At 40.9% G+C, this 27,800-nt stretch overlaps 1 protein-coding gene across 4 annotated transcripts; it reads left to right on the forward strand.

The window, feature by feature from the left end:
* Positions 1 to 13: 13 nt before the first annotated feature.
* Positions 14 to 27,800, forward strand: gpaa1 (glycosylphosphatidylinositol anchor attachment 1). Of its 4 annotated transcripts, none has more exons than XR_013797848.1 (15): positions 14 to 704; positions 805 to 868; positions 1,573 to 1,679; positions 2,075 to 2,254; positions 5,564 to 5,675; positions 6,099 to 6,246; positions 10,098 to 10,199; positions 12,332 to 12,528; positions 13,964 to 14,160; positions 14,354 to 14,507; positions 15,586 to 15,657; positions 20,629 to 20,825; positions 23,671 to 23,841; positions 26,246 to 27,062; positions 27,135 to 27,800. XR_013797848.1 is itself a non-coding variant. In XM_079614095.1 (14 exons), exons 3-14 carry the CDS (start codon positions 1,606 to 1,608, stop codon positions 26,487 to 26,489), a joined length of 1,848 nt encoding a protein of 615 aa, XP_079470221.1. In that variant the 5' UTR covers positions 14 to 704; positions 805 to 868; positions 1,573 to 1,605; the 3' UTR covers positions 26,490 to 27,800. The 4 variants fall into 4 exon arrangements, 2 of the variants coding, with proteins under 2 accessions (XP_079470221.1, XP_079470222.1); XR_013797849.1 differs by having other exon boundaries at positions 592 to 727; XM_079614095.1 differs by having other exon boundaries at positions 26,246 to 27,800.

Here is a 27,800-nt window from a genome sequence, read left to right on the forward strand (position 1 = left end):
GTGATGTACTGTAATTATACTAAAATCATACTGTACTACACTGTAAAAAAATGAGTCATGGCATTTTTCATTAAAGTTAATTTGATGCTTAAAAATGTACATTTCAATAATGAAATTGTGGTTTAGTGTTTGATAGAAAATATTGAGAAGATTTTCCTAATAAAACCACTAGATAAATTATCCTCTTATGTAAGGAAATGTCTGCAATTTTGAGGTTTGATTTGAAAAACAAAATGAGCTAATACAATTAAGGAAATTACTTGTGAGGAAATAAGACCATTTTCATTTTTGGCTGAACTATCCCTTTGAAATAGATTAAAAGTTTAAATATAATTGCCCATTGTATCATTTTTGTATTTGTAAAAATATTTATTATTCATATTAACTATTTTATTTATTTCGCTGTTTAATTACTCTCATTTGATGACTTTCATTTTAAGGGCGGCACTGTTTTTAAACCTATATGCACCAAAATAATAATAATGATGATAATTTTTGACACACTTGGAATATGAAAAAATAAACAAACAAAACTAACCGGGAATCTTCCGTAGACAGTAAAAGCCCCGCCCATTCAGGGTCGCTCGCAGACAGGAAGTTGGTCCGCAGCGTATTCCTTCCGGCCGGAACACGGAACAACGGTGTGAGTAAATGAATGACTGCAGCTGCAGACGAAACTGGACTGTAATGTTTGATATGTCAAGGTAACCACACGATATAAAGGGACGTTAATATTCTTTAGTTTATCTGAAAGCCATCACACACTTCGTGATTGTTCTAAAGGCTTTTACAATGTCTTCGCAGGGGATGAGCTAGTGTCTGCATTCACACAGCAGTTAACGCTGAATAAACCTCACTGATACTGCAGGTAATTATCCTTAATAATGATAACTTTATGGTTATTGTATAATGTCTTTTCATTTCACTGCATTTGCTGTGCATGGCTCCTGCTGGTGTTTCATAATCGACTCCCTCTCATCACTAGCTTTCATTCATTTTGACATCGCCATTTAATATTTATTAATACGTTATAATAATGACTTAAATCAAAAACATTATTGTAAGCATTACACAAACATTTGGACTTGTTATATGTCAGTTACAGAGCTGTTACTCCTGAGACTGAGAACATATGAATCAAATCTGCAGAACACGATTATTATTATTATTAGTAATTTGTGTTTTAGTTTTTCTTTCTTTAAAGCATTGGTTCTCTGTGTATAAACATTGGACATTGGGCCGTTTGAGTCAAATTGCTTGTTGTCCCAAGCAGTGTTTTTGTGTGTTGGTTTTAAACACCTTTATTAATTCTGTCCTCTAAACTAAATGAACTACTTCACCATATTTTTGCTATGAAACATTACCATGCGAAGATGTCTTTTATTTCCTGGGCAATAAAGGTGAATAAACCCCTTCAGTTATAACAAGTGAGCTATTATACAGTGTTTCCATATTCTTTACGATGGAGATGTGTATTTCTGTGTATTTTAGAGTTATTTATGGACAGCACTAGCGGTTTTGAAAGTGCTGTGTGAATAACAGTTGAGTTGAGATGTTGTTCCCCGTGATTAGGTGTCTGCTGAAGCGCGGCAGTAGACCGTCATCATGGGTCTGTTGTCTGACCCGAACCGCAGGAAAGCCCTGACCAACCTCTTGACCCGCCTCAACACACCCATATGGTAGGTGTCTGCCAGCCAGACGAATGTAAAGTGTGGTATGAATGTAAAAATATCTATTGTAACTATTCTGGTCTCATTGGGCCTATAAGTGTTTTCTGTGAGAACGGTGTCGTGTTAGCGGCCCCTAAGTTAATAACTAATGATCGTTGCGAAGAAGTGAATCAAACTTTATCTAGACACTAACTTTATTCTAGATCTGCTGTAAAGCCAAACAATCTATTACTGTAATTTCTGTTATCTCTGTAAAGCTGCTTTGAAACGATCTATATTGTTAAAGCGCTGTATAAATGAAGGTGACTTGAGTTTCTGTGTAGTCTCAACTTTGATATGACAGCATTGCCATACTATGTCATCACTTCCTGTTCCACATTTGGTTCTCCTCATTGTTTATCCAGTATGGTGTGCTACCTGGCGGCCATCGTGTGGTTCATGGGCCTGGCGTTCGAGCCCTTCACGCTGCGCACGTACATGTCGGAGAACGCCATGGGGTCCACCATGGTGGAGGAGCGCTTCTCCGCGGGGGAGCGGGCGCTGGCCACGGCCAAGGAGTTCGCCGCTCACAAGAGGAAGGCCGGGTGAGTGGATCACCGCAGCGTCTGAGCAACACCAGGAGCTTGCTGTGTAATTATGCTTTTGCGGATGTTTCCTTTCATGTAGTGCGTAATATTGCTGTTTGGGACTGTCAAAGGTTGCAGAGTTTCAGAGATTAAAGTGCAGATAAATTTAGTTATTGTCTGTCAAAAGAAAGAACCGATTCTGAACCTGAAACTCCAGTCAGTAACTCCAGTCTCACTTCCTGCTGAACCTACGTAGGTTTGCAGCTCATTTGCATAATGCCAGCCTGGGATCTTCATTGGCTGAACTCTTTGCCCCGCCCTCAAACACTGTAGTGTGTCTGAGACTGGAGGAGTTTAGTTTGTGTTGTTCATGTCGAGAAGCGCTGATAAAAAAAAAAACATTTGCTAAAGCAAATCCACTTTGATGAGATTGATACAGTAAAAGTAAAATCTGGTTCTGAAATTCAGAAATGCAAAAAAAACATGAGCTTTAAGTCGTAGACCAATCACAACAGACTGGGCCATCTGACCAATCGGAGCAGAGGAAGCTCTCTAAAGAAAGGGTTTGGAGAGGCCGGATCCTTTATTGGATCGTTTCAGACACTGAGAGAAAAGAGGTGATGCTGCAGTGGATATTATGAGAATATGAAAGTTTTTATTTTATTTTATATAACCTTGGATGCATGTAAACATATAGTATGAGACTCCAAAACAGAATAAGCAACCTTTAAAATAGCCGAATAGGGGGCACTTTAAAGTCGGCATGAAACGAAAGTTGCGACAGTCTTTTCTTCCCTATTGTGAGTGACTACACTATATACTGTACTGTACTGTACTATAGTCTATAACTGAGTGAAGCGCTTCTGGAACAAGCGCTTGTCTGTGAGGAATTGATTGGATGGTTGTGGTTTGCTATTGGCTGATCTCATGTGAGTGACAGGTTGCTCCGCCCTCGTCATCAGAGAAGAGAAGCGCTGTTCTGATTCAAGATTACCAGGAACATGAATTTAAAACAATGATGTGCATATGTGTGACCCTGCCTGGACCACACACCCAATCACGAGTCGCACGCGTATATAGGGTGACCACCCGTCCCGCTTTGCGTTGTACCGCACAGCATTTTCACCCCTTGTCCCGCACGTCGCATATTGAGAAAACGTCCCGCATTTCCATCAGTCTGTTGGTTTTTAATGATCATATTAAGAAAACGTGCATGCGATCTTTTGCCTTTTTAAGAAAGCATTTTATTTATTCTTTTTGTGGCGTAGTTTTCCACCTATATTTAACAGCGCTTCGTCAGAAGTACAAATACAACAGCCGTTTTTAAAATCCTATCCAATGGTTGAGAAGAAAGGAGTAAACACGGTCACTGGTAGGTTGTGACGGCTGTCAATCTCAAAATATGGAGCGCTGATTCGTTCCATGGGTTCCCTGTCAGAAAACAAATGGATAATTGGGTCTAAAAATATGAAAGTTTTTGGTTTAATATATTCTTAACATATAAGACTGTCAATGTAATTTCATGTTGTTTTATATTTTTGTTTATTTTGTTGCATTTTAGTTGGACTTGGTCAGAACTGTTTCAAAAATAGTGATCTGCATGATGCCTTTGGGCTCAGTGATGTTGAATTTAAATGACATGTAAAATAAAGACATGTATGTTACATCGTGATGTGGTGTTTTCTGGAAGGGACTAAAGAACAAATCACTTTTATCAGCTGAAAGGCAGAATACAAATGTTTTTAGGTTATGTTTTAGCGTTGGTAACATGTCCCACATTGTCCCACACAAACTTATAATCGTCCCACATTTGGTTCGTTTGATGGTGGTCACCCTACCCGTATATCTGTGGCAATAGCAACTATACATTGTATGGGTCAAAATTATCCATTTTTCTTTTATGCCAAAAATCATTAGGATATTAAGATCATGTTCCATGAAGATATTTAGTAAATTTCCTACCGTAAATATATAAAACATGTATTTTTGTGAGTGAATGCAGCACAATCGTGAACATAAATGCACAACTTTAAAGGAGATTTTCTCAATGTTTACATTTTTTTGCTCCTCAGATTCCAGATTTTCAATAGTTGTATCTCGACCAAATATTGTCCTATCAAAACCTGTACACAATATTCTAATTATGAATTTGGGGTTTTCATAAGCTGTAAGCCATAATCATCAAAATGATAACAAATAAAGGCTTGAAATATCTCACTTTGCATGTAATGAGTCTCATTCATGAAACATTCGTAAATATACGAGTAAATATGTGAGTGATCTGCGTGTAAAGAGACCTTCCCGAAAACTCTTCTCCTGATTCACAAATATTTCGTAAACGTCAGATGTGATAGTGAAATGTGTGTGTGTGATAGTGAAATGTGTGTGTGTGTGTGTGTTAATGAATTCCAATCAGTCGTAAATGGGACGCGCGTGCACGCTCATTCTCAATTACCATAAATCCCGCCCATTAAATCCGACTGACAACTATATATGGGCATCATATTATGACACCAAACGCAGGATTTCAACATGTCTTCTCAAAAGCGAATGAAAAAGAAAAATTTCTCATTATCAGATAATATTTTATTATCAGAAGTTCATTCAAAACGCCACATTTTATTTTCAAGCGTACATAGTGGCGTATCAGGTCCTAAAAAAATGAAGCTTGGCAGATATTACAGACGCAGTTACTGGAGTTTCATCTGTTAATCGAACAGTCCCAGAAGTGAAGAGAAAATGGTTCGACATGAAGCTCGACTGCAAAAAACTAATTAGTTCACTTCGAACAAATATAGCCCAGCCGTATTGAAGCAATTAATTATTTGATTAAAGTGTTCAGTCTGCAGATGCTATTACTGGCTCTCATAATAAAAGTAAAAAAGAAAAACCGAATGTAATTACTATATATCATATTTTTTCAAAATGCTGTGTGTAAATATGTACCCGATTAAGGTGAATTAAAATGCAGCCTTATTAATGAGCAAAACGTTCGGATGTTAAACGCATATTTACGCGTGGCTGGGAGCAGGTGGAGATTTATTTCGTACCAACTAACATTTGGAAAATACGAACATTTTAATGAATCCGAAAATTTACGCCAGAACCACTTTACACACGATTCACACAAACATCCGTTCTGCTCGTGTTTCATGAATGAGACCCAATGAGTCTATATAATATATTAGTTTCACCTTTTGAATTACTGAAATAAATGAACTTTTGCACCATATTCTCATTTTTCCAGTTTCACCTGTACTGTAATATTGCATAAAAAAAACAAGAATTGACCATGTAGTGCGTGAGGAGTAACGTGTGTGTGTGCAGTGGGATGCCGGTGGACTGGTTGGTGAAGACGATGCAGACTCGAGGACTGGAGGTGTTCACCCAGAGCTTCTCCCGCAAGCTGCCGTTCCCCGACGAGAACAAGGAGAGATATGTGAGTCTGTCACGGTTTGGCCTCAATAATGCACATTACCTGTACTGACGGAAAGCTGTTTTATTATGCAGAACATCATTTGGTTACACTTTATTTTAATGTGTCCCTGGTACAGTGTAATTATAGATTTAAGTACTGAGTAATAATAATTACATGCATGTATTACTATATGGTTAGGGTTTGGTTGAGGGTTAGTTGCATGTAATTATGCATAATTTACTGTTATTACTATAGTAAATACATGTTACGTGTGTAACAAGGACACAGTAAAATAAAGTGTTACCAATAATTTTGTTACTCTTGTTTTTTTAATACATAGGCATTTAGCAACTGGCATTGCTTTCATGTTTAGAGTCTCCAGAATGAAGTAAATTGATTCAATATTGAGGAATAAAGTGTTTTCTTCCCGTGTGTTTTGCTCAGATGGTCCGAGGCACGAATGTGTACGGGATCTTGCGAGCTCCTCGAGCTCCTCGCACCGAGGCTCTGGTCATCAGCGCCCCCTGCAGTCCTGGAGACAGCAACAACCAGGCGGTCGGCCTTCTGCTGGCGCTCGCGCAGTACTTCAGGAGTAAGGCACTGGTGACGCTGGGAAACTGGGCTGTGCGGCGGAGCCCTGTTTACTCTCACTATTAAGAGGTGCTTTGGTGGATCGGATCACAAGTAGACGAGAGACACATTCCCGTTTACACCCGGTGTTTTAATCCGTCTCTTCTGTCCACTTTCACCCACTTCTGTCCTGATGTCTTCGAGGGGAGGGTCTATGGCCGGGTAAATGTAGTGTTTTTTTCAGATCTCTCAATCTAATGGACGAAATGAGCTCGTGCAATTTACACATGAACACGACCGGAGACGACAGAAAAACACACAGCAGGGTCCCCGCGGATCCCTAAAAAGTCTTAAATTCGATTTTTTCAATTTAAGGCCATAAAAAGTCTTATTTTTACTTATGAAAGATCTTAAAACTGTGCACAATTGCAAATGTGCTATTTATTTTATTCAACAGTTAAATTAACAATAAAGTCAACATTGTGAGTTACTTTTTTGGACACAATATTGTAAATTTTCACTTTATATCGCCGACGAGAATTTCATAATGAAGCCGTAGTCCAACAGACAGCTATTTTAATTTTTTTTATATACTTAAATCCGTGTTTTGAACGAATCATTTTAACAATTCAATGAACAATCACTTGTTTTTCTGAATGAATCGGCCATTTGAACAAATCGGTTGAATAAGTGATTCCAACAACTCGCTTATTAAGAGAGTGACTTGCCGCCACCTACTGGTGGGTTTAGTTTCATATTTAAAGTACCCTTTAATTAAAACGTTAAAATTATAAATAATTTCATATTTAAATATTGAATAGCTTTATTTATGCAATTGCAAATTAAGTGTAAATATATTAAAGGAGAACTCCGGTCAATTTTAACATTGAGCTCAATTTTTAGTAAATTTGGAGTGCTGTCAATACAGAGAACAACGACAAAAATCGGTGTTGCCTACACTGTGTTATCCTATTTTTAAAATTTGCACCCTATTGACTTGAATGGGGCAAGTTTTAAACCTGCTTTTATCCTCTTAACATATTTGATGTGTCATTACAAGTGCCCAGCCATGTTGAGTGATTCCTTAAGAGTGAACACGAGTGAATCTGACTGCAGTAGATGTGAAAAATATGAATAAAAATGATGTTATATCAGCCAGCGCAAATACCTGTATTTAGTTCCTGTTTTCGGTGGAAGTCCAAAGTAGTCGATTGTCGAGTTCACGCGCGTGATCATAGTAACTAAACCTATGCGCGTGAACTCGACAATCGACTACTTTGGACTTCCACCGAAAACAGGAACTAAATACAGGTATTTGCGCTGGCTGATATAACATCATTTTTATTAATATCTTTCACATCTCCTGCAGTCAGATTCACTCGTGTTCACTCTTAAGGAATCACTCAACATGGCTGGGCACTTGTAATGACACATCAAATATGTTAAGAGGATAAAAGCAGGTTTAAAACTTGCCCCATTCAAGTCAATAGGGTGCAAATTTTAAAAATAGGATAACACAGCGTAGGCAACACCGATTTTTGTCGTTGTTCTCTGTATTGACAGCACTCCAAATTTACTAAAAATTGAGCTCAATGTTAAAATTGACCGGAGTTCTCCTTTAAGCTAATGCCAGTTCGGATGCCGCTTCTGTGTCACCTCTGCACTGCAAGGATGGATTTTAATTGAATTATTTAATTTGACAGTGGTACTGTGTTATTCTAATATAATTTGAATGTTAGAATTTGACATAAAAGGTGATGCATACCTCTAAATACATTTAGAAACAATGTCCATATTTAGGTGAAAATGCCCCTGGAAATCAATTTAAGGGCAAATATTGCCCCTTAATAAAAATGTTAATTTCAGTCTGCTGTCAACAACAGGCCTAAACCAGCCAGGGTACCAGTACAAAACCACAATCAGTAAAATATAATCTAATTATTATCAACATAACTTTGAAAATATCGAGAAATATTTTTGTCAATATTGCGCACCCCCAATGTACGGTATTAATTTTGATTTCTTCAGGTCTTAAAAAGCCTTAAACTTGACTTTAATAATTGTGCAGCTACCCTGCACAGAGAGCATCAGCTTTAGTTTCTGCTCTGATCGTCTCAAGACCAGCCGAACGCTGTGAGTGTGTGTGTTAGAAATCAGAATGATGAGAGAACGTTGTGTTTGGTACGTTTTTCATCTTCAAACCAAACAAGCTCAAAACATTTAAACCCCGTCTACACCTGTCGTCCGCTTGTGATCCGATCTACGGAAACGCATCCTAACACCAGCAGTAAACAGGGCCGGAGTGTCTGTGTCTGCACTGATCTCAATGCCGCGGGGAAAGTGGGCGGGGTCTGTGTATGTATCCGGGTGCAGCCGGAAGTGGGCGGGGCCTGTGTATGTATCCGGGTGCAGCCGGAAGTGGGCGGGGCCTGTGTATGTATCCGGGTGCAGCCGGAAGTGGGCGGGGCCTGTGTATGTATCCGGGTGCAGCCGGAAGTGGGCGGGGCCTGTGTATGTATCCGGGTGCAGCCGGAAGTGGGCGGGGCCTAAGACGAAAGTCCGTCAGATTACATGAGAATCCAGTTGTAAATGTTGTTCTCTCCATAGTTTAAATTTAACAAGTTTTCCTTAAATAACTCATTACAACTCAATATTTTTTTGTTATAATTATATTTCTTTAAATATCTTCTAATTTGAACAATAATATGAAATGTTATATAAAAGGGGGATCAAAATCATTCATTTTAATTGTAAATTTGAATACAGAATTACCCCTTAAATAAGAGGACTCGATGTACAATAGCTGATCAGACAACATGAAATATTCAGTGAGTGAAAGTTGCTGAAACCATCTTTACTATTCATGGAAATGCAAATCTGAACAATTAAAAAGGATACATAGATATCGGCTCTTCGAGAGAGTGAGACAGAAATCTATCATGTGTCATATTGGACGAGGTGTAAAACATTTAAATACACATCGAGTAGTAGAAGATGTGTATGCTGTAGTATTTCAGTTCAGAAAGACGGACTGCACGTGTATCCCTTAATCTGATGAAAGACATCTCTGGTCTGCCAAAAATCCTTGATATTCTGAGTTAGATTGCAGATTTGTCCTGGACATTATTAAGCGCAGTATTCGGCCATTACTTTGACTATTGAAGTGATTCGGTTCAAAAGTCTTTATTTGTCGAGAAATAGCTTGAACTCTCTGGAGAATCTCATGAAATGTCAAGAGTAAAATGACTGCAATGTGCCCTAAATATCCACATTTCTGTGGTGCATAAAAAAAGAGACAATGAAAATGTGCTTAATGTGAGAACTGCTGTTTAAAGTGTGTTTATCATATTTATTGCACCACCTGGTGTTTGATCGCACCAGTTTTTACATGAATCACGATTACGCAGTATTTAGAAAATTGGGCAGTTTGTTCAAGATATAATATAAAGGAATTATGTAATTTCCGTAACTATTCATAATCCTGGGGAATTCAAAGTTTAATGTTTTTGATAAATATGGTCTCCAAAAATCTCCCTGAACTAGTTGTACTAAAACTCTGCAAAAATGAATCATAAAATCAGAGAAATTATTTTAAAAAATTGTGGTTCTTTTTTATTTTTTTATTGTATTGTGCCACCGTTCTAGGACTTTGTTTGCCTGTGTGTATATATATATGTGTGTCCTAGATGGAAGTGACTTCTGAGAGACAGAGAGATTGTGTTTGTTTTATAAGGTTGCATAAAGCATGTGGGTCTGTGCCTAATTGTTGATAGGTTTGCTTTCGGTGTAACACCCCCTGTTAAAGTCACAATGTTCTGCAATGAGTTAGATCTTCTTTTCTAAATAATTGACTGCTCCACTTCTTCCCCAAAGACCAGGTTTACTGGGCCAAAGACATCATCTTCCTGGTGAACGAGCACGACCTGATCGGCATGCAGGCCTGGCTGGAAGGATACCACCACACGAACATTACAGGTGTGCACAGACGTCCTCGGTTAGGACTCAGGTCATGACAAATTACATCATTTCTAGGGGTGTGTCGAGACAATCATCTCACGAGACGAGACTCGAGATTTTTGCACATAATTTTATAGAAATCCTCAATGACAAAATTCATGACTGGAAAAGTCTGCAGGTGCAGTTTGAAATGTTTTGACTAATAATCTTATAATGTCATTTCAGTTCTACTTTATGAGTATGAATTATCAAATGCATTGAAAACAACAATATACAAGCACTGCGAAAGGTTTTGCAACAAACTCAGCTGACGGGCTTTTCTCCTGTGTATGATTTCACACGAGTCTCTTCAGATCTTACTGTACGTTCACACCGCCGCCGGCGAGAGTGGCAAAATTCGCTCTCGCCGCCCTGCAATCGACGCCGTGAGATTCGGGGACTCTCTGGCGCTCTGACGTAGATTTTAGAATGCGTGATTGTTTTAAAAACTTTGTTTAAAGGAGCCGCAAAGCAAATAAGAACTGAACATAAATCAGTATCCTATTTTGTGCATACTGGCCACACGTAGGGTATAAATTAACCTATTAAAATCTTTTAAATGTGAAAGTAACAAAAACACCAACAATTTCAGACACCTTTTTCCATGCGTCGTTCTTTTTATTAATGTCCCTGTATGTAAACAGGGACACGTCGTACAATAACGGGAAACCCGCAACAGAAATAATGAACTTTTCCTCCATTTTGCTTAGGAACTAATGTGGTCGGAACCAAAGTTTACAGGATTGTGTTCTCTGGTATCCTCTCAGGCGGAGGACTTCTACATTACGATTGGTTGCCGCCGAACCGCGTCATAGCTTATTACCATAAAGTTGACAAATTTCAACTCTTCTCGCCGCTCTCGCCGTCCAAGACGCGCCGCGCCGCGCTCGCCACACACACACGCCCTCGCTGTGTGTGTGTGTGTGTGTGTGTGTGTGTGTGTGTGTGTGTGTGTCCTCACGATTAAACTAATTTCCACAAAATGAACAGAAATAAAACCAGTATAAATATGTAACAAGTAAATGTTTTTTTCTTAGTCTTATTAAGTGCAAGTGCAACCATAATCAAAGTACTCTCTCAGAAAGTGCAAACCGAGGCCAGAGCCAGAACCGCACAGTCCAGAGATGGGCTATTGTAAGCAGCCTAATGTGCGCACATCAGTTTCACTTTCGGATTCGCGATCGCACATACTCTGTGGCGGTGCTGAGCACGTTCTACAAGATGAGACATTTATCAGACGCTCGGGCTCTGTTGCGCAACGAATCCCCCGCCATCGTCAAGTGATCAGGTACCGTATTTTCCGGACTATAAGTCGGTCCGGAGTATAAGTCGCATCAGTTAAAAAATGCGTCATGAAGAGGAAAAAAAAACATATAAGCCGCACTGGACTATAAGTCGCATTTATTTAGAAATATATTTCACAAAATCCAAGACCAAGAACAGACATTTAATCTGGAAAGGCAAGTTATTCAGCTCCACAACAGCATAAAGAACATATACCTGGGAGGCTGAATAGACTAAATTAACATTAGCCAGCGAGTCCAACAAGTTAACGGTAAGCAAGTTCACCAAACTCCCGATCTCATCCCACATCACTGTACTCTTCATCCTCGGTGTCGTTTCTGAACAACTCCACTAACTAGAGCGCCCTCTCACGGCTGTAGACGGTAATGCTTTCTCTTGGTTCATCTCAGTCAGTATGAATTCATTTTGATATATAAGTCGCAGGACCAGCAAAACTATGAAAAAAAGTGCGACCTATAGTCTGGAAAATACGGTAACTGTGATTCCTGCTGTGATTCGATCAGTGTGCGACTGCAACTCGCGCTGGATGAGCAGAGCAGACGTTTACAATAGTTTACAAGGGTCTACTCTGTCGTTTTGCTGTTTTGATAAAAATATAGTGTAATGTGAACGTAGCGGTAGCATATTCTCTGCTATTTCACCCTCACACTCCGTCATGGTGATATCGCAAATCAGCTCTTCACTCGACGAGAGATCTCGTCACACCCCTACTAATTTCACAACGGCACTCGGTCTAGCCCTGTTACGGAGTGAATGGCCAGCTGTGTCTGTGGTCACTCACTGTCCCGGCCCTCTCTCTGCTCCAGGGATGCAGTACTCGCCGCTGCAGGGCCGCGCGGGCTCGATTCAAGCCGCGCTCTCGCTGGAGCTCAGCAGTGACGTCATCACCAGCCTGGACCTGGTCCTGGAGGGGCTCAACGGTCAGCTGCCCAACCTGGACCTGGCCAACCTCTTCCACGCCTTCTGCCAGAAGCTGGGAGTGCTCTGCACCATTCAGGGGAAGGTAGGACACACGGGGGAAGTCCCAGTTAGATTACAAATTAAACGGTCTTACATTACAGTCATTATGTTATATAGAACTTCTATTCATAGTTAAGGATGTGGCGTTAAGATGTTACGGCTAGATGCTTAACACCAACAGCCAATCATGTGCCTCATATCCATGTGGTTTGGAGAGTTACAGAAACGCCGCGTGTTGGAGGCTATAATACAGTAGAAGCCGTGTCCCAAACACACAACTATAATGATGTGCTCATTATTGTATGTAGCCTATATGACAGTGAATGTTGCACTTAACTGCATTTTCTTTTTTTTGTAGTGATTCCAATCACATTTAAACCCATCATGTTGAACAGTGCGCATCTGAAGCACCTCAGCTGAAGGAAATAATCCATTATTTATCTTTAATATATCGGACAAACTTTCTTATCGGGCCGATAATGATAACATTAAAGATGAACATGTATCAGCTGATAGCAATATGGTGGCCGATATATCTTGCATCCCTAGTTATATTTGTGGTTAGCTAGCAATAGCACGCTTGTATATGCTAATGTAACTAGCAAAAAGACTATAGCTGTGTCCGAAACGACGCACTATGTAGTTATCCACTGTACTCAACCGTGTAGTGTATGAGCTTTATACGTTTATTTTGTCTTTCAACATCGGAGTCTGATGCCCATCCTTAACCTGACCACAGGCTCTACTCGTGTCACTCGTGTAAACACACACACAATAACACACATTTCAACATTTATTCTCCTGGCAAATGAACGCAATCAATCCACACACCTGAAGAATACGAGGATATCCGTTCTGATGTCTTGAAGTCTAGATTATTTTAGAGGCAGTTACAGTCAAACCAAAATGTATTCAGACACCTTCAACATTATCACATTATCACAGTTTATTCACTATAGTTTAGAAAATCAACCGATTACCAAGCAATGCTTAATTGTGTTCAGTCTGTGGTGTAAAACGCATTAGCATTAGCAATTAAAGAAAAAACACTTGATCAGGTCAAAGTGTCTGAATAATTTTTGGTAGTCACTGTCTGAATAATTGTTAGGTATAATGAGTCACAGTTTACTTTATTTTGCTCTCCTCACTTACATAAATTAACTATAGTGTCCTGCACTCACTACAAAAAAAAAAAACTAAAATATCTGTTGTCTGAATAATGTTTGGTTAGACTGTACATGTGAATAGCTCAGAATCATGTTTGCGATATGCGGCTGCGTTTGCTTCGGGGGAAGTTTGGATCAGAAGCTCAATGTTCTCGACAGCGAGCCTCAGCGGCTCCAAACTAATGTACTGATTTCAGTGAGAGACACTCAGTGTTCTCCAGAGTGTCTGTGAACGAGGCTTCGCGTGGAGACTGGCCAGCGAGACACTGCTTGCTGAACACGTCAGGACTGGTGTTGCTTGTGTGTCCGCAGCTCCAGAGGAACGACTGGGACACGGCGGAGGGCTACACCCACGCGGCTCAGACCATGATGCTGATGGTGTTGAAGCAGGCGTGTGGGCGCTCGTGGGGCGATCACGGCCTCTTCCTCCGGTACCACATCGAAGCCGCCTCTATCCAGGGCATCAACAGTTTCAGACACTACAAGATGGACGCCACCACCATTGGCAGGTCGGGTTTGTATTACACAAGAAATTCACCAATGATGTCAAAACCATTTTACTTTTAAGAGCCATGGCTCATGCTAAACAACCAAACACTGTTTTATGGCAATTGTTCTTACATCAGGATCAAGGTTGAAGCCAGTATTGGGGTAATCGGATAAATTGACCATCCATGTGTTGTTCTTCTTTCACCTCCTCAGATTGTTGGAGGGAATGGCCCGTAAACTGAACAATCTCCTGGAGCGTCTTCATCAGTCGTATTTCTTTTACCTCTTGCCTTCTCTCTCTCGGTTTGTCTCCATTGGCTACTATATGCCGGCGTTTGGCCTCCTGGCTGTCATCTTGCTGCTCCGAGTATCCTTTTCAGTCTGTGCGCTTGCTTTTGATCGTCTGTAGGGACTGGCTCTAGTTATTTATTAATGAATAAGCAAAACAGCAAAGGACACGAAGACTCCACTAAGGCCCTCTTTACACAAGAACGCTCGCGGGTGAAAACTTAAAAATATTTTATCAGATATGCCTTTCGTTTAGACGGCGACGGCTTCAAAAAAGTGAAACCACCCTCCAGAGTGGTAATCTTAAAAACGCTCCACCGTCGCGTTCCCGTCTAAAGGGTAAAAACGCAAAAGTCTTCTATATATATATGCTAAATATTTAGCCTGGCAGGACTCCCAGTCCACGCCCTGTTGTGGCTTTGTAATTTAATGTTGTTTGGAGCAATAACTCCTCCTCGTCTGTCCTGACAAAATTGTCAGCTTTTGCTGTTCGCTTCGCCATGTTGTTGTGTTTTGATTTCGCGCTACTAGCAAGAGAAGTAGAAGGAAGGTTGTACGCAGGCGCGCGGACTTGGTGTTGTTGTGTGGCAGTGCTTCACATTTCCACCTAGCCGTCTGGAGTGCACACTACATCGAATTTCACACACTTTTGCGTCACCATATGCACGCAGATTTCCCCCCCCCCCCCCATAACGCTTGTCTAAACGCAGATTAAAAAGTGATAACGCAACGCCACTTTTGCGCTTTCTCTTCAGATAATTTCGCGTAAACATAGCCTAAATGAACACGAGGAAGGCAAGAAAAAATAAACCTAAAATTCTCGGGACAGGAGCATGTGTCCAAATTTGTATCTTAACCGTTCTATTTCATCAGATACGATCTGTAAACAGGGCTTTAAGTGTAAAATACCGAACTTGTCCTTTAATGGACTTCAGTGTGAGCCGGGCTTCAAGATCCTCTACACTATTAACAATTAGACAAGGGACCTTTGTTCCCGCATCTAGATTGGAAATTTGCTTGTGTAATAATTATCGTGGCGCAACTTTTTGTTTAAGATTTTTTTCTGAAGAAAACCTATGGAGCAAAATTCAGAATCGAGCACTATTTTCCACCAGAAGAGGACGATGTGTTTGTTCGAATCCTTAATTCCCCCTCAGGCGCTGGATCTCTGGGTTCATCTGGGAACGCCGGATCTGGCAGCGGTCGAGGGAGTCAGTGAAGCAGAGCCAGTAAGTCTCCTGTTATTTTAAGGTACACAGAGTCCTTTGTTTCCCACTTAGTTTTAAACCCTAAGAAATGAATATCATTTAAATGTTGATAATCTAAGCAAACAAAATATAATTACACCTAATCATATTTCAGGGTGTCTGTTATCAAGTAAAATTACAAGTCATGGTTTCAAAGCAGCTTTACAGTGTTAAAGAGGAAAATAATGATTCAGTGATGCAAACAGAGGTCAAATCTGCTGTAAAGCAGCTCTAGAAGACAACAGTAAACATTATTATTATTCAGGTCAAATCAGTGTTGATTTCTATTCATCATCAATAACAAGAAAGCATCTGTATCATAAGAATATGGCTTCTCAAAATCTTGATGAAATCTTGTTTAGCGTCTGCAGTCTTTCATATTTGTAGACCAACTGTACAATATCTCTTCTTGTTGATCACTTCAGCAAAGTTTGCCGCTGCTTCTTCTGAGCTTGAGAATCACGCACTGCTGAAATGAGAGTTCAGGCTATACATCAGATGTTATTTGCTGTATTAGAATAGTGAATGCATCAGTCTTTAGAAGTACAACATGAGATGATGCACAATTCCAGTCTACATTATTTTTATATATTACATATGATGCTCTTCTAAGAGATCGAGGATCTTACACAGTAAATAATGACGGATAATGTTTATGTAATAAAGCTTATGGCATTAATAAAAAATAACGATGACCGTTTGAAAAAGAAGGTTTGGATTGGAGTGTCTTGGTGAAACGGTTATTATCGTTAACTTATTTGAAATAAAATATAATTACAATATAGAATAAAATATAAATATTAGTTCAAAAACTTTAAATGAAAATTAGAAATGTTGCTTTGGCAATAAACTGAGTTACTTAAAGGCCGTGTTGCAGGTTAAATTTTTCAACGAATTTGTGCAATTTGCTTGTTGGTAATGAACATTTAAAATGTTATCCATTGTATTTTATGTTGTTGGGTATCACAAAACGGAATATAATACGAAAAAGTAGGTACTATCTTACAGCGCCAACGATTCTCCTTTCCGCCACAATGCATTGCATGACGTCACCTTGGGGAGTTTACCAAAGCCCGCCTGGAGAGCGCTGAGAGTGACTAGAGAGACGAGTAGTAGACGAGAGTATTCAGATAGCGCAGATTATAGAACATGATCATTGTCTATACAACACATCTATAGTCACCTATAACTGTTTAAGTTGGTTCATAAGACTTTGTGAAAAAAGTAAACAAACAATTAACATAGGCTACTCATGCGTGCTGGCTTGAAGGGGACCATGATCCTGCCTGAGATGTGTGTATGCTATCTTCAGCACAAACAGATTCAGGCAGCATGCATTCAGCATTCAGTCACATCTGGTCGCGGTGTGAGCTCCTCGACCAGCGACCCAAACGCACTCACTGCCTTACAGCACAAGCTTTCCAGCGCAGTTTCCACGGGACGGCACCGCCCGCGCGAGCACCTGCCAAACACCGCGACAGACGCGCGGCGGCTACGTTTGCAGCAACATTTTCACCGGAGGAAGAGAAACGCTTAGAAACGCCCATATAGCTAGCACGAAGCCTTCTATTTATAGATGACAAAGACAAAGTTTACCAGTACTATGACAAAGGCTACCGGTAACGTTACTTATCTAAACTAACGTCATGATCATCACCGCCACTATAAAGAAAATGCGTTGATTTTTCACTCGGTGCTATTCAATGACAGTATAAAAAAAAAAGTGTCGTTATCTCATTGCTGCGTTGCTAAATGATAGCAACTCACCAGGACACTTCACCAACTCTCCACTCATTCTCCTCGGACCATGCATTTCATCGGCTTTGACGGCCATCAGGCTAGCTTTCCTCCACTTCTCCCCAACGTGACGTCATCACCGAATTGCGTGAAAAAAACCCGTTAATACCAAAAACGTAAAAAAATGGTATTTAAGACCATTTTTGAGACATTTTAAAAATTATATACATATCTTGAGTGATTTAAGTACCCATTAATCGACAGTGGTGGTTAACCTGCAACATGGCCTTTAAGTTCAAGTTAAAAATTATCAAATGGAAATAAATAAAATAAATATTACAAAAAACTAATAAAATGACAAAAGTACTAAAAATGTAACAATAAAAACTAATTAAAAATCTTAATAAAACTAATATTACACTGGTCGTGAGGAGGTTACAGTTGGAAGCACTTTGTGGACATTTTTTACAGTCAAGTTTTTTACATTAAAGGGGAACTGAAAGGAAATAGGAAGTCCAGGTGATATAACAGATGTGTTATCATTGTTGTGTGTGGTAGGACACTTAAACTGCTGAAGTAGTTACAAGGGGGAAACAGTGATATTAGTTTGTTGTTTTGTTACTAGGGCGCAGCCATCTTGAACTTCAACGGTCATGACGTCACTGGCATGGTAGACTACCTTGACAGCTCCAGCAAAATGTCATATCAAGAGCATAACCGATCGAGATGGGGGTCTTATTCAATCTTAATCAAGGTTCAAACATTTTGATCTGTCCAACAAGCGAATATAACACCTCCGATGCCATCAAGGACCGAATAACCTGCATAAATGTTGGCATAAATGTGACACGGCGGGTCCTGTAAACAAGTTCCACTCACCTCTTAGTTGTTATCGTGATGTTCACCTTCACCGTAGATCACCTTGCTAAACTAATCCGACATCGAGGATGCCATCCAATATATGCAATATCCTTCGGCGACACTCGCAAGATACTTGTTAGTGTGATTTCAGCCGCTTTCAAACTGTGTATGAGAGTTCTTGCCGGTTTAAAATTGACGAGGGCACACGCCTAAACGCAATGCACAGACCGCCAGCGGTCACAGCGCGTGCACTAAACTAAACTCTCTTTATCGTCTTATTGCATTTAAAGTGTCAAAAACACAAGGTTCTGTGTATCAGTCTATCCCTGCATTACTGTAGTTCTCAAAGTGACAGCAGTCTGTATAAGAATCCGTATAGCCTTCGTTTCATTCATACAGTGAAGAATTTGCAGTTTTATTATTTCATTTGATGATTCAATTTCTTACTTAAATGATGTTTATGAATATACTAGGGCTGTCCGTTAAACGCGTTATTAACGGCGTTAACGCAAACCCATTTTAACGGCGTCAATTTTTTTATCGCGAGATTAACGCCTAGCAAACTTTGTAGTTTTTTTAACATGCTTTTGCAACAACTATAACGTTATTAAAACTACAACACCACACCGGATCTAGCTAGACCAGAAAGAAAACAACAGACACGCCGCACACACTTGTTTGGGCTTGCGATCCGGCCAAACGAGAAGCGCAGCGCCGAGCCGCGTCTAGGACAACTGAACGCGTCTAGCATATCGGACGCGCACTTTCTCAGTTTATGGCCAGCAATAAAAACGCTCTTAGAGAATAATGTGTTCGAATTTTAAATACGAGGTGCTGCGAGACGCAGCGCTTCTCGTCTGAACGTTACGTTTTGAGTGGATGAATGATGAGCGCGAGACGCCGAAATGCCTATAAGATTCTGAATGGAAAGTTTACTTTTAAAAAGTTGCCAAATGGTTCAATTGACAAGACCAAAGTGATCTGTGTGTTTTGTCGTTGTGAACTGAGCTATCATCGCAGCACGTCCAGTCTGAACTTGATGGCCAAGCACACACACACACAGCTAATGCGTTTCTACATCAGTAACGTTACCTCATCAGTATTTCTTTCACCCTTTTATTGATGGACAGTGTTACATTGTGTGAGAGATTATTTGCTCCAAGTGAGAATGTTAGTGTGAAATTGAACACAGTATATGCCAATGTTGTTTTAAAAAAAAAAAAAACATTTGCACAAAGCAAGCCGATCCACTTTCCCATGTTGATAAGAGCATTAAAATGAGAAAAAATAATGGGACAAAAAGAAATCAAGAGACCTTTAGAATAGATAAAAATGTGCGATTAATCGCGAGTTAACTATGGCATTAATGCGATTAAATATTTTAATCGTTTGACAGCCCTAGAATATACTGATACACACAGAACCTTGCGTTCAACCAGCTGGCGGTCTGTGCATGGCGTTTAGGCGCGTGCGCTCGTCAAATTTAAACTGGGAAGGCGCGCCGCCGCGTCTCTCATACACAGTTTGAAAGCGGCTGAAATCACACTAACAAGTATCTTGCAAATGTCGCCGAAGGATATTGCATATATTGGATGGCATCCTCGATGTCGGATTAGTTTAGCAAGGTGATCTACGGTGAAGGTGAACATCACGATAACAACTAAGAGGTGAGTGGAACTTGTTTACAGGACCCGCCGTGTCACATTTATGTCAACATTTATGCAGGTTATTCGGTCCTTGATGGCATCGGAGGTGTTATATTCGCTTGTTGGACAGATCAAAATGTTTGAACCTTGATTAAGATTGAATAAGACCCCCATCTCGATCGGTTATGCTCTTGATATGACATTTTGCTGGAGCTGTCAAGGTAGTCTACCATGCCAGTGACGTCATGACCGTTGAAGTTCAAGATGGCTGCGCCCTAGTAACAAAACAACAAACTAATATCACTGTTTCCCCCTTGTAACTACTTCAGCAGTTTAAGTGTCCTACCACACACAACAATGATAACACATCTGTTATATCACCTGGACTTCCTATTCCCTTTCAGTTCCCCTTTAATGTCTCGCTCCATTTTTCACATGAACCCAGTCAGTTCCAGATTAATACAATTCTGCCTCGGCTATTTGTTTTTCTCATTCTGCTTCAATTTTAACCATTGTTAAATGCAGAGTAAGCAACACAGTGTCGGCCCAGATCTGGTACACGTGGATCCACGCATGCCGGATCTGGGCAGACACTGTAATGTTGCTGTGTTCACTCTGTTTCATTTAAAGCTATGTTTAATGTATCAGATTCGGGGATTGGTTCCCAGTTGCTCGTAGCGTAACGCTTGTTTCCTGTGTTTCTCTTTAGCCGTCGGGTCCGAGCGTGTTGTCAGTGTTGACCCCAGTGATGATAAGTCACCTGACGGGTGTGGCGCTGTACCTGCTGCCTGTTCATCTGCAGGAGATCGCAGTCGAGCACTTCCCTGTGTCTGAAACTGAGGCTGTGGTGCTCACTGCTATTGCCATCTATACCGCAGGCCTAGCCCTGCCGCACAACACACAACGGTACACACACACTAACTCTTCTTAAAGCCCGAGGTGTACTTCACTGTCCGCCATCAGGAGGGTCCACGTGGACGGTACGCACACAGCAGTGCATGTGCGAGGTGAATGTTGAGATGGAAGAGTGCACTCGGTGGCAGTTGTGATGTACCGTGCAGAAAGAGCTAAAGAGACCGAGCAGTCTCGCGTAGCCAGAGCTTCAGACTGACTGACTCTATCGCAGCTTTTCTTGACTAAGGGCACGTTTGACTGACATGTAACGCAACCAACCACAGTTAGTTTTGTTCCGCGTCATGTTTAGGGGCGTGGCTATATAATCTCGATGTCCCTACAATAACAGACCGGCGTGCATCTATTAAATTGTTCATTCAAGAACGTTGTGCAAGTTTACTGCAACAATGGAGCCGCAAACATACAGTGGGGAGAACAAGCATTTGATACACTGCCGATTTTGCAGGTTTTCCTACTTACAAAGCATGTAGAGGTCTGTCATTTTTATCATAGGTACTCTTCAACTGTGAGAGACTGAATCTAAAAATCCAGAAAATCACATTGTATGATTTTTAAATAATTAATTTGCATTTTATTGCATGACATAAGTATTTGATCACCTACCAACCAGTAAGAATTCCAACTCTCACAGACCTGTTAGTTTTTCTTTAAGAAGCACTCCTGTTCTCCACTCATTACCTGTATTAACTGCTCCTGTTTGAACTGGTTACCTGTATAAAAGACACCTGTCCACACACTCGATCAAACAGACTCCAACCTCTCCACAATGGCCAAGACCAGAGAGCTGTGTAAGGACATCAGGGATAGAGTTGTAGACCTGCACGAGGCTGGGATGGGCTACATGACAATAGGCATCAGCTTGGTGAGAAGGCAACAACTGTTGGCGCAATTATTAGAAAATGGAAGAAGTTCAAGATGACGGTCAATCTCCCTCGGTCTGGGGCACCATGCAAGATCTCCCCTTGTGGGGCAACAATGATCATGAGGAAGGTGAGGGGTCAGCCCAGAACTGCACGGCAGGACCTGGTCAATGACCTGAAGAGAGCTGGGACCACAGTCTCAAAGAAAACCATTAGTAACACACCACGCCGTCATGGATTAAAATCCTGCAGCGCACGCAAGGTCCCCCTGCTCAAGCCAGCGCATGTCCAGGCCCGTCTGAAGTTTGCCAATGACCATCTGGATGATCCAGAGGAGTACTGGGAGAAGGTCATGTGATCTGATGTGACAAAAATAGAGCTTTTTGGTCTAAACTCCACTCCGTGTTTGGAGGAAGAACCAAGAGTACAACCCCAAGAACACCATCCCAACCGTGAAGCATGGAGGTGGAAACATCATTCTCTGGGGATGCTCTTCTGCAAAGAGGACAGGACGACTGCACCGTATCGAGGGGAGGATGGATGGGGCCATGTATCGCAAGATCTGGCCAACAACCTCCTTCCCTCAGTAAGAGCATTGAAGATGGGTCGTGGCTGGGTCTCCAGCATGACAGCGACCCGAAACACACACCCAGGGCAACTGAGGAGTGGCTCCATAAGAAGCATCTCAAGGTCCTGGTGTGGCCTAGCCAGTCTCCAGACCTGAACCCAATAGAAAATCTGTGGAGGAGCTGAGAGTCCGTATTGCCCAGCGACAGCCCCGAAACCTGAAGGATCTGGAGAAGGTCTGTATGGAGGAGTGGGCCAAAATCCCCAGTGTGTGCAAACCTTTGTTTCCAGGCGGACCGATAAAGAATGTGACACACACGTCTCCCGGACATCCTGTAGAATTCAACCAATCAGATCGCGACTTCGAAACTCCTGAAGTGTTTCCAGAAAAGTGTGCCGTATGCATCAGACGTTCAGCCAACGGTCCGTGGGAGTGATGTCTGAGGCTGAGACTATGTTTGTGATAGAAACTGTTTTGATAGCATGTTTTCAAACAAATTCCTCCAGATATAGTCCTAATTTTAAAGTGTTAGGGTGTGTTCACACTTGTAGTTCAGTTCGCTTGGTTCAAAAGTAGTTCTGGTCCGCCTAGCGTTCACATTGAGACAGAGAGACACGCGTCATAATCTGAAAACCACGCCAACCTGGGGTAAACAATCCAACCCTCTCCACTGACTTTGTATTGCGAGAAGCTGCCTCGTCATTCCTGACTTCACAAAAAAGCTGAACTACCCAGAACTACGTTTTTATAAGCTGTCGACGAGCGTTTATGGACACAGAAGTGAATACAGACAGAGCGCAACGTGCCATATTACTCTGAGAACTACGCCCACTGGAGGGGAACGGCGACAGGATAGCTTAGCTTATAATATATAAAACTGACATTTGACCTATCAGTGACAACATATTTTCTGCACGTGTAGTGGACACTGAGTGTCAGGATCCTAATGCTAATGCTTCATCTTATTGCCTGTATCCACTTTTGTGTCCTTAAATGCTGTTTTTTTTCACGGTTCGGTAGCTGGGTTATTTGAGCTTGTTTGCTGTCACACAGCAGCTCTGTCTCTATACACTACGACACAAAGCAGCAGATCCTTCTGCATCGGTTTTGTTTCGGTTCTTGTTCTAAACTTTGCATGCAGTGGCGGATCTATTGCTACGTTTCTTCTATCCTTGCGAGCGAATGTCCTGTAAGTGGTGTGACTCAGTGCTGCCCTCTGGCGCCTGGTAGAGTACAGAAAAATAAATATTACTGCACATGTGGTGAACTCATCTATCCACGGTTGGGTATACTTTGAAAGCTGAGCGGAACAGGGAAATTGAAGTATACCCGGGCCTCAATGCCTTTCACACGGTGTCGGATGTTTATTCGCCAACACTGATCATGTGTTTTCTTGTGTCTGTGACAGGTTGCTGTCCGGAGAGGGAACGGAGCAGGGCTGGAAAGTGCTGAAACTGACGGCTTTGCTCTATCTAGCTGCGTTGTTGGGCTGCACAGCCCTCATTAACTTCTCTCTGGGCTTCATCTTGGCCGTCACACTGGTGCCCATCACCGCCAGCATCACGCCACACATGCCCAAGTACAAAACCGTTTCAGCAAACACTCTTTTATATTTGTCAAGCATGCTCTGAAGATATTCTGAGGCCCACTGGCCATTATAATGAACATCAAACTGAAAAACGTTCCCTTGTTATATATGCATATATCTCCAAATGCAAGTAAAATTCGGCGTTGGCGAGTATATGAAACAATGTCACTTGCCAGTTTGCCGGTAACATTTTTATGATTTCTAACAATGAATGCCAACACTGCATCGTCTCGAAAGTTTGAGCCTTGATCATTTAAATATTCAAGTGCAAGACACAAAAGAGAGTTCATTGTGTTACTTAGACAACTGAGCTCTCTTTCACGTCGTCTTGCACTTGAGAGGACAAGTTGACTTTTGTAACTTTAATAGAATTAATTAATACGGATGTTTAATTTATACAGTGAAGAATATACAGACTGTTATTACAGAGTGTTTACTTGTCTTTAATGTTTTATATTAGTTAGGCTAGTAAACCACCATCTGAAAACCTCTAGAATAATGTTAGATATTTTGTGGAGTTGTTTCAAAGAATGGTTAAAACTGCTTATTTCTCTGGATTTAAACAGTTTAACGTGCGTCGCCTATCAATGACATCATACCCGCGTTACCCTCGATTTCCTGTGTTATTTTGTAGAAACCATGGAAACACCAAAGACGCTTTAATATATTATGTGTTTTTTAGACAGGGGAGCAACTGTTTGACTGAACACTAATCATTGTCATATAGCTCAGCACAGTTAGTCATTCTGTTTAAATCTCGTATTCTTGATTTACCGCGAGTACCATGTTTACCGCGCCTAATACCGATCTAGCTCACTGCAGTGTGTAACCAGTGTCTCTCAGTTGCGAATGCACATAACTCAATTGCATCTAATATGATAAAACAGCGCTGTGTTTCCCCACATACGCATGACTGGAAGAAGCGGAAGCGGTGTCATCATAAAAGCTCCACTGCTCTCGGGCCGCGTGTCCAATGGCTTTCCTAACGTTAATAAATCTTTACTACATTACTGGTTATCCATGAATATGATGTCTGCCCGAGTCCATCGTATTCTCCACCGGCTGTAGAGGTGAAGACAACTACTCCCATGATTCAGCAAAATCATCAAGCTACGCCTTTGTTTTCAATAAACGACCTCCAGTGGTGAAAAATTACATAGTGTGCCTTTAAGACACATTTACAGATAGATTAGAAAAAAGAAAGAAGAAACGACTGTTGCATTTGTAGTACATTCTGCTTTATCAGCCGCACAGTGGAAAATGAAACCACATCCGTACTGGCGGGAATAGTTAAACCCAAGAATGGATATATATCTGTGTATAACAACTTTGTGCACTTTTGGTGCTGTATGTATCATTTTTCACTCTACTAAAGCATACGAATACCATCATGATATTTAGGAAACATGCGGAGTTCACATACTCGTTATCTAAAAACCCTTCGACAGCCAGTTGTGTTACTTTGAATTGTGCGCTCCGTGTCGTAAAGTCTGTTTTTGATTTGGTCAGTGTGATCTCGCTCACTGCCAGTTCACCCAATAGTATTGCCACCACGGGATGCCAGCAGAAACACAGCGTGTTGCAGCCAGCAAACAAACTGGGTCAGAGTTCGCAGATTCTACTCAACATAAAAAGCCTCGGTATCTAAAAACCTCTATGAACGAGAGCATATTAAAACACCGATAAATCAACCTTGACTTTCATTGTCAATTGCGCTCGTTCCTGTTGCGTGTCCTCAATCTGTTAACCCTCGCGAGTGTCGAGTCTGAGGCGGCGGGGAAATGGCTCTCTCTGATATTTTGAATTTGGACTGCAGTACCGATTTCCACCACTAGCTGTCAATCTTACAGACTGCAGTATTAACGTTACATGTTGATTTGATTGCCTTCATCAGTCTGTGCTCAGCGATACCGATAACTGCTTAAAATACTCTTAATACAAGTCTAGGGGCTGTTTACACGACACCGTCTTCAACTAAAAATGTTAAAAAAATTATGCGCTTTGGCCGTTCGTTTACACGTCAACAGTGTTTTGGGCGCCTGAAAACTCAGTTTTGAAAACGGTCTCTGTGTACACCGCCTTCAGAGATTCTCGTTTTTTTTTTGCTATGACGTCATGCACATGCATACCGGTATTACATGTTCAGTTTATAGTGTTTCATCGCCATCTACTGGCCTGGAGGCAGAATGCAGCGTTTTTAGCAGATCCGAGTGAATGAGGATTGTTTTGACAATGTCTGTACGCGGAAACCTCAAAGAAAAAGCGTCTCCGTCTTGAACGTGTAAATGTACCCTAAGATATAACCAAATGATATGTCTCGAATCCTGCAGCTAGTGAGTGTTTACTGACAGTCTTTAGCGTGTTGTCCTCTAATGCGGTGTTTCGTGTGTGTCAGAGCTCTGAGTGCTGTGGTGATGGTGCTGCTCAGTCCTGCCTTCACCATCCTCTACTGCGTCTTCATCTACCAGGAGCTCATCGAGGCGCCCGTCAGCATCAACGAGGGCTGGATGCTCTTCCTCTCGGTCATCTCGCAGGGCATTCTGGACCACTCGCTCTACGGGTCGCTGGTGTACCCGCTGCTAGCCCTGTTCGTGTACCCCTGCTGGCTGATGTTCTGGAACATCCTCTTCTGGAAGTAGCCAGCTTCTGGTGGAGCGATCCCACGCTGTGCCGATCGCCAAGACTCGTTGTCCGTCTGTGGGCATTGTCTGCTGTTGTTGGTTGGCGGTAGGAAGATCTAGGCGTCAGATGTCAGGCGCTGAGAAAGTGCGAATAAAGAGTGTTTAATGGTGTGACGTCAACGGTAAGAGTTCTTTGGGTCAAGTATTGAGTGTGTTTGGGGGAATATAGGGATTTATTTCTTGCCAAATGTTGTAAACCGATTCACAAAATATGGCATGAAGACATAAGTAGGACGGAATGAAATGCAGAAACATTCAAACTCATTAGGAAAGAAATGCAATATTGTCACTAGATGAGTGGACATATTGGTTAATTTATTATCTGGGTAACACTTTATTTTACAGTGTCCTTGTTACACATGTTACATGTACTTACCATAGTAATAACACTAAATGATGCATAATTACATGCAACTAACCCTATAGTAAGTACATGTAGTTAATTAATATTACTCAGTACTAATATATAATTACACTGTAACAATGACGTCTTAAAATAAAGTGTAACCCACTTTACAATAAGGTTCATTAGTTAATGTATTAACTAACATTAACAAAGATTAGTAAATACAGTAACAAATGCTCATTGTTTGTTAATGTTAGTTATTAAAAATCCAGATGTTCATTGTTTGTTCATGTTAGTTCACAGTGCATTAACTAATGCTAAAAAGATTTTAATAACGTATTAGTAAATGTTGAAATTAACAAAGATTAATAAATGCTGTAGAAGTGCAGTTCATTATTAGCTCACATTAACTAATGAACCTTATTGTAAAGTGTTACCATATCTCATTATAGAAAGGTTGTACATATTTTTGAACTCATGGGTGCTGGAATATTTTTATCAATATGGTATGATACTCAGAAAGTTTGCCACAGGATTGTAACCCTCCTCTTTAATGCATTACATCGAGTTTATTTCATTTGTGCCGGGCAACACTGTCTTCATATGCTCCAATGAATCATGCACATGGCATGGGTCTTTTTGATCATTAAAGGTGAATAAAATTACTTTAAACAAAACGTCAGAGTTATTGCATCTTAATTGTTTTATCATTTATATTTAAATCAAGTGGTAATATTAAGGAAACAACCGTTTGAATTGAGAAATATCAGAAAGCATTCAATGGTTTCAGTTGTGATTTCATTAAACTGATTTGATGAATATGAACAGCTTTCTGAAACGGTTATTATATAGATACAGGATATAATAATGCCCATCCACTGAATTGGCTCTATCACTCTCTCTCCAGTATTGTGTGTGTGTGT

Source organism: Phoxinus phoxinus (assembly GCF_949152265.1).
Source record: "Phoxinus phoxinus genome assembly, chromosome: 5".
Lineage (NCBI taxonomy): Eukaryota > Metazoa > Chordata > Actinopteri > Cypriniformes > Leuciscidae > Phoxinus > Phoxinus phoxinus.

Coding starts and splice junctions, on each gene's coding strand:
- gpaa1 (XM_079614095.1), top strand. CDS start 1,606: ATGGGTCTGTTGTCTGACCCGAACCGCAGGAAAGCCCTGACCAACCTC. Junction 1,680..2,074: donor CGCCTCAACACACCCATATG/GTAGGTGTCTGC, acceptor TTGTTTATCCAG/TATGGTGTGCTACCTGGCGG. Junction 15,658..20,628: donor GAGTCAGTGAAGCAGAGCCA/GTAAGTCTCCTG, acceptor GTTTCTCTTTAG/CCGTCGGGTCCGAGCGTGTT.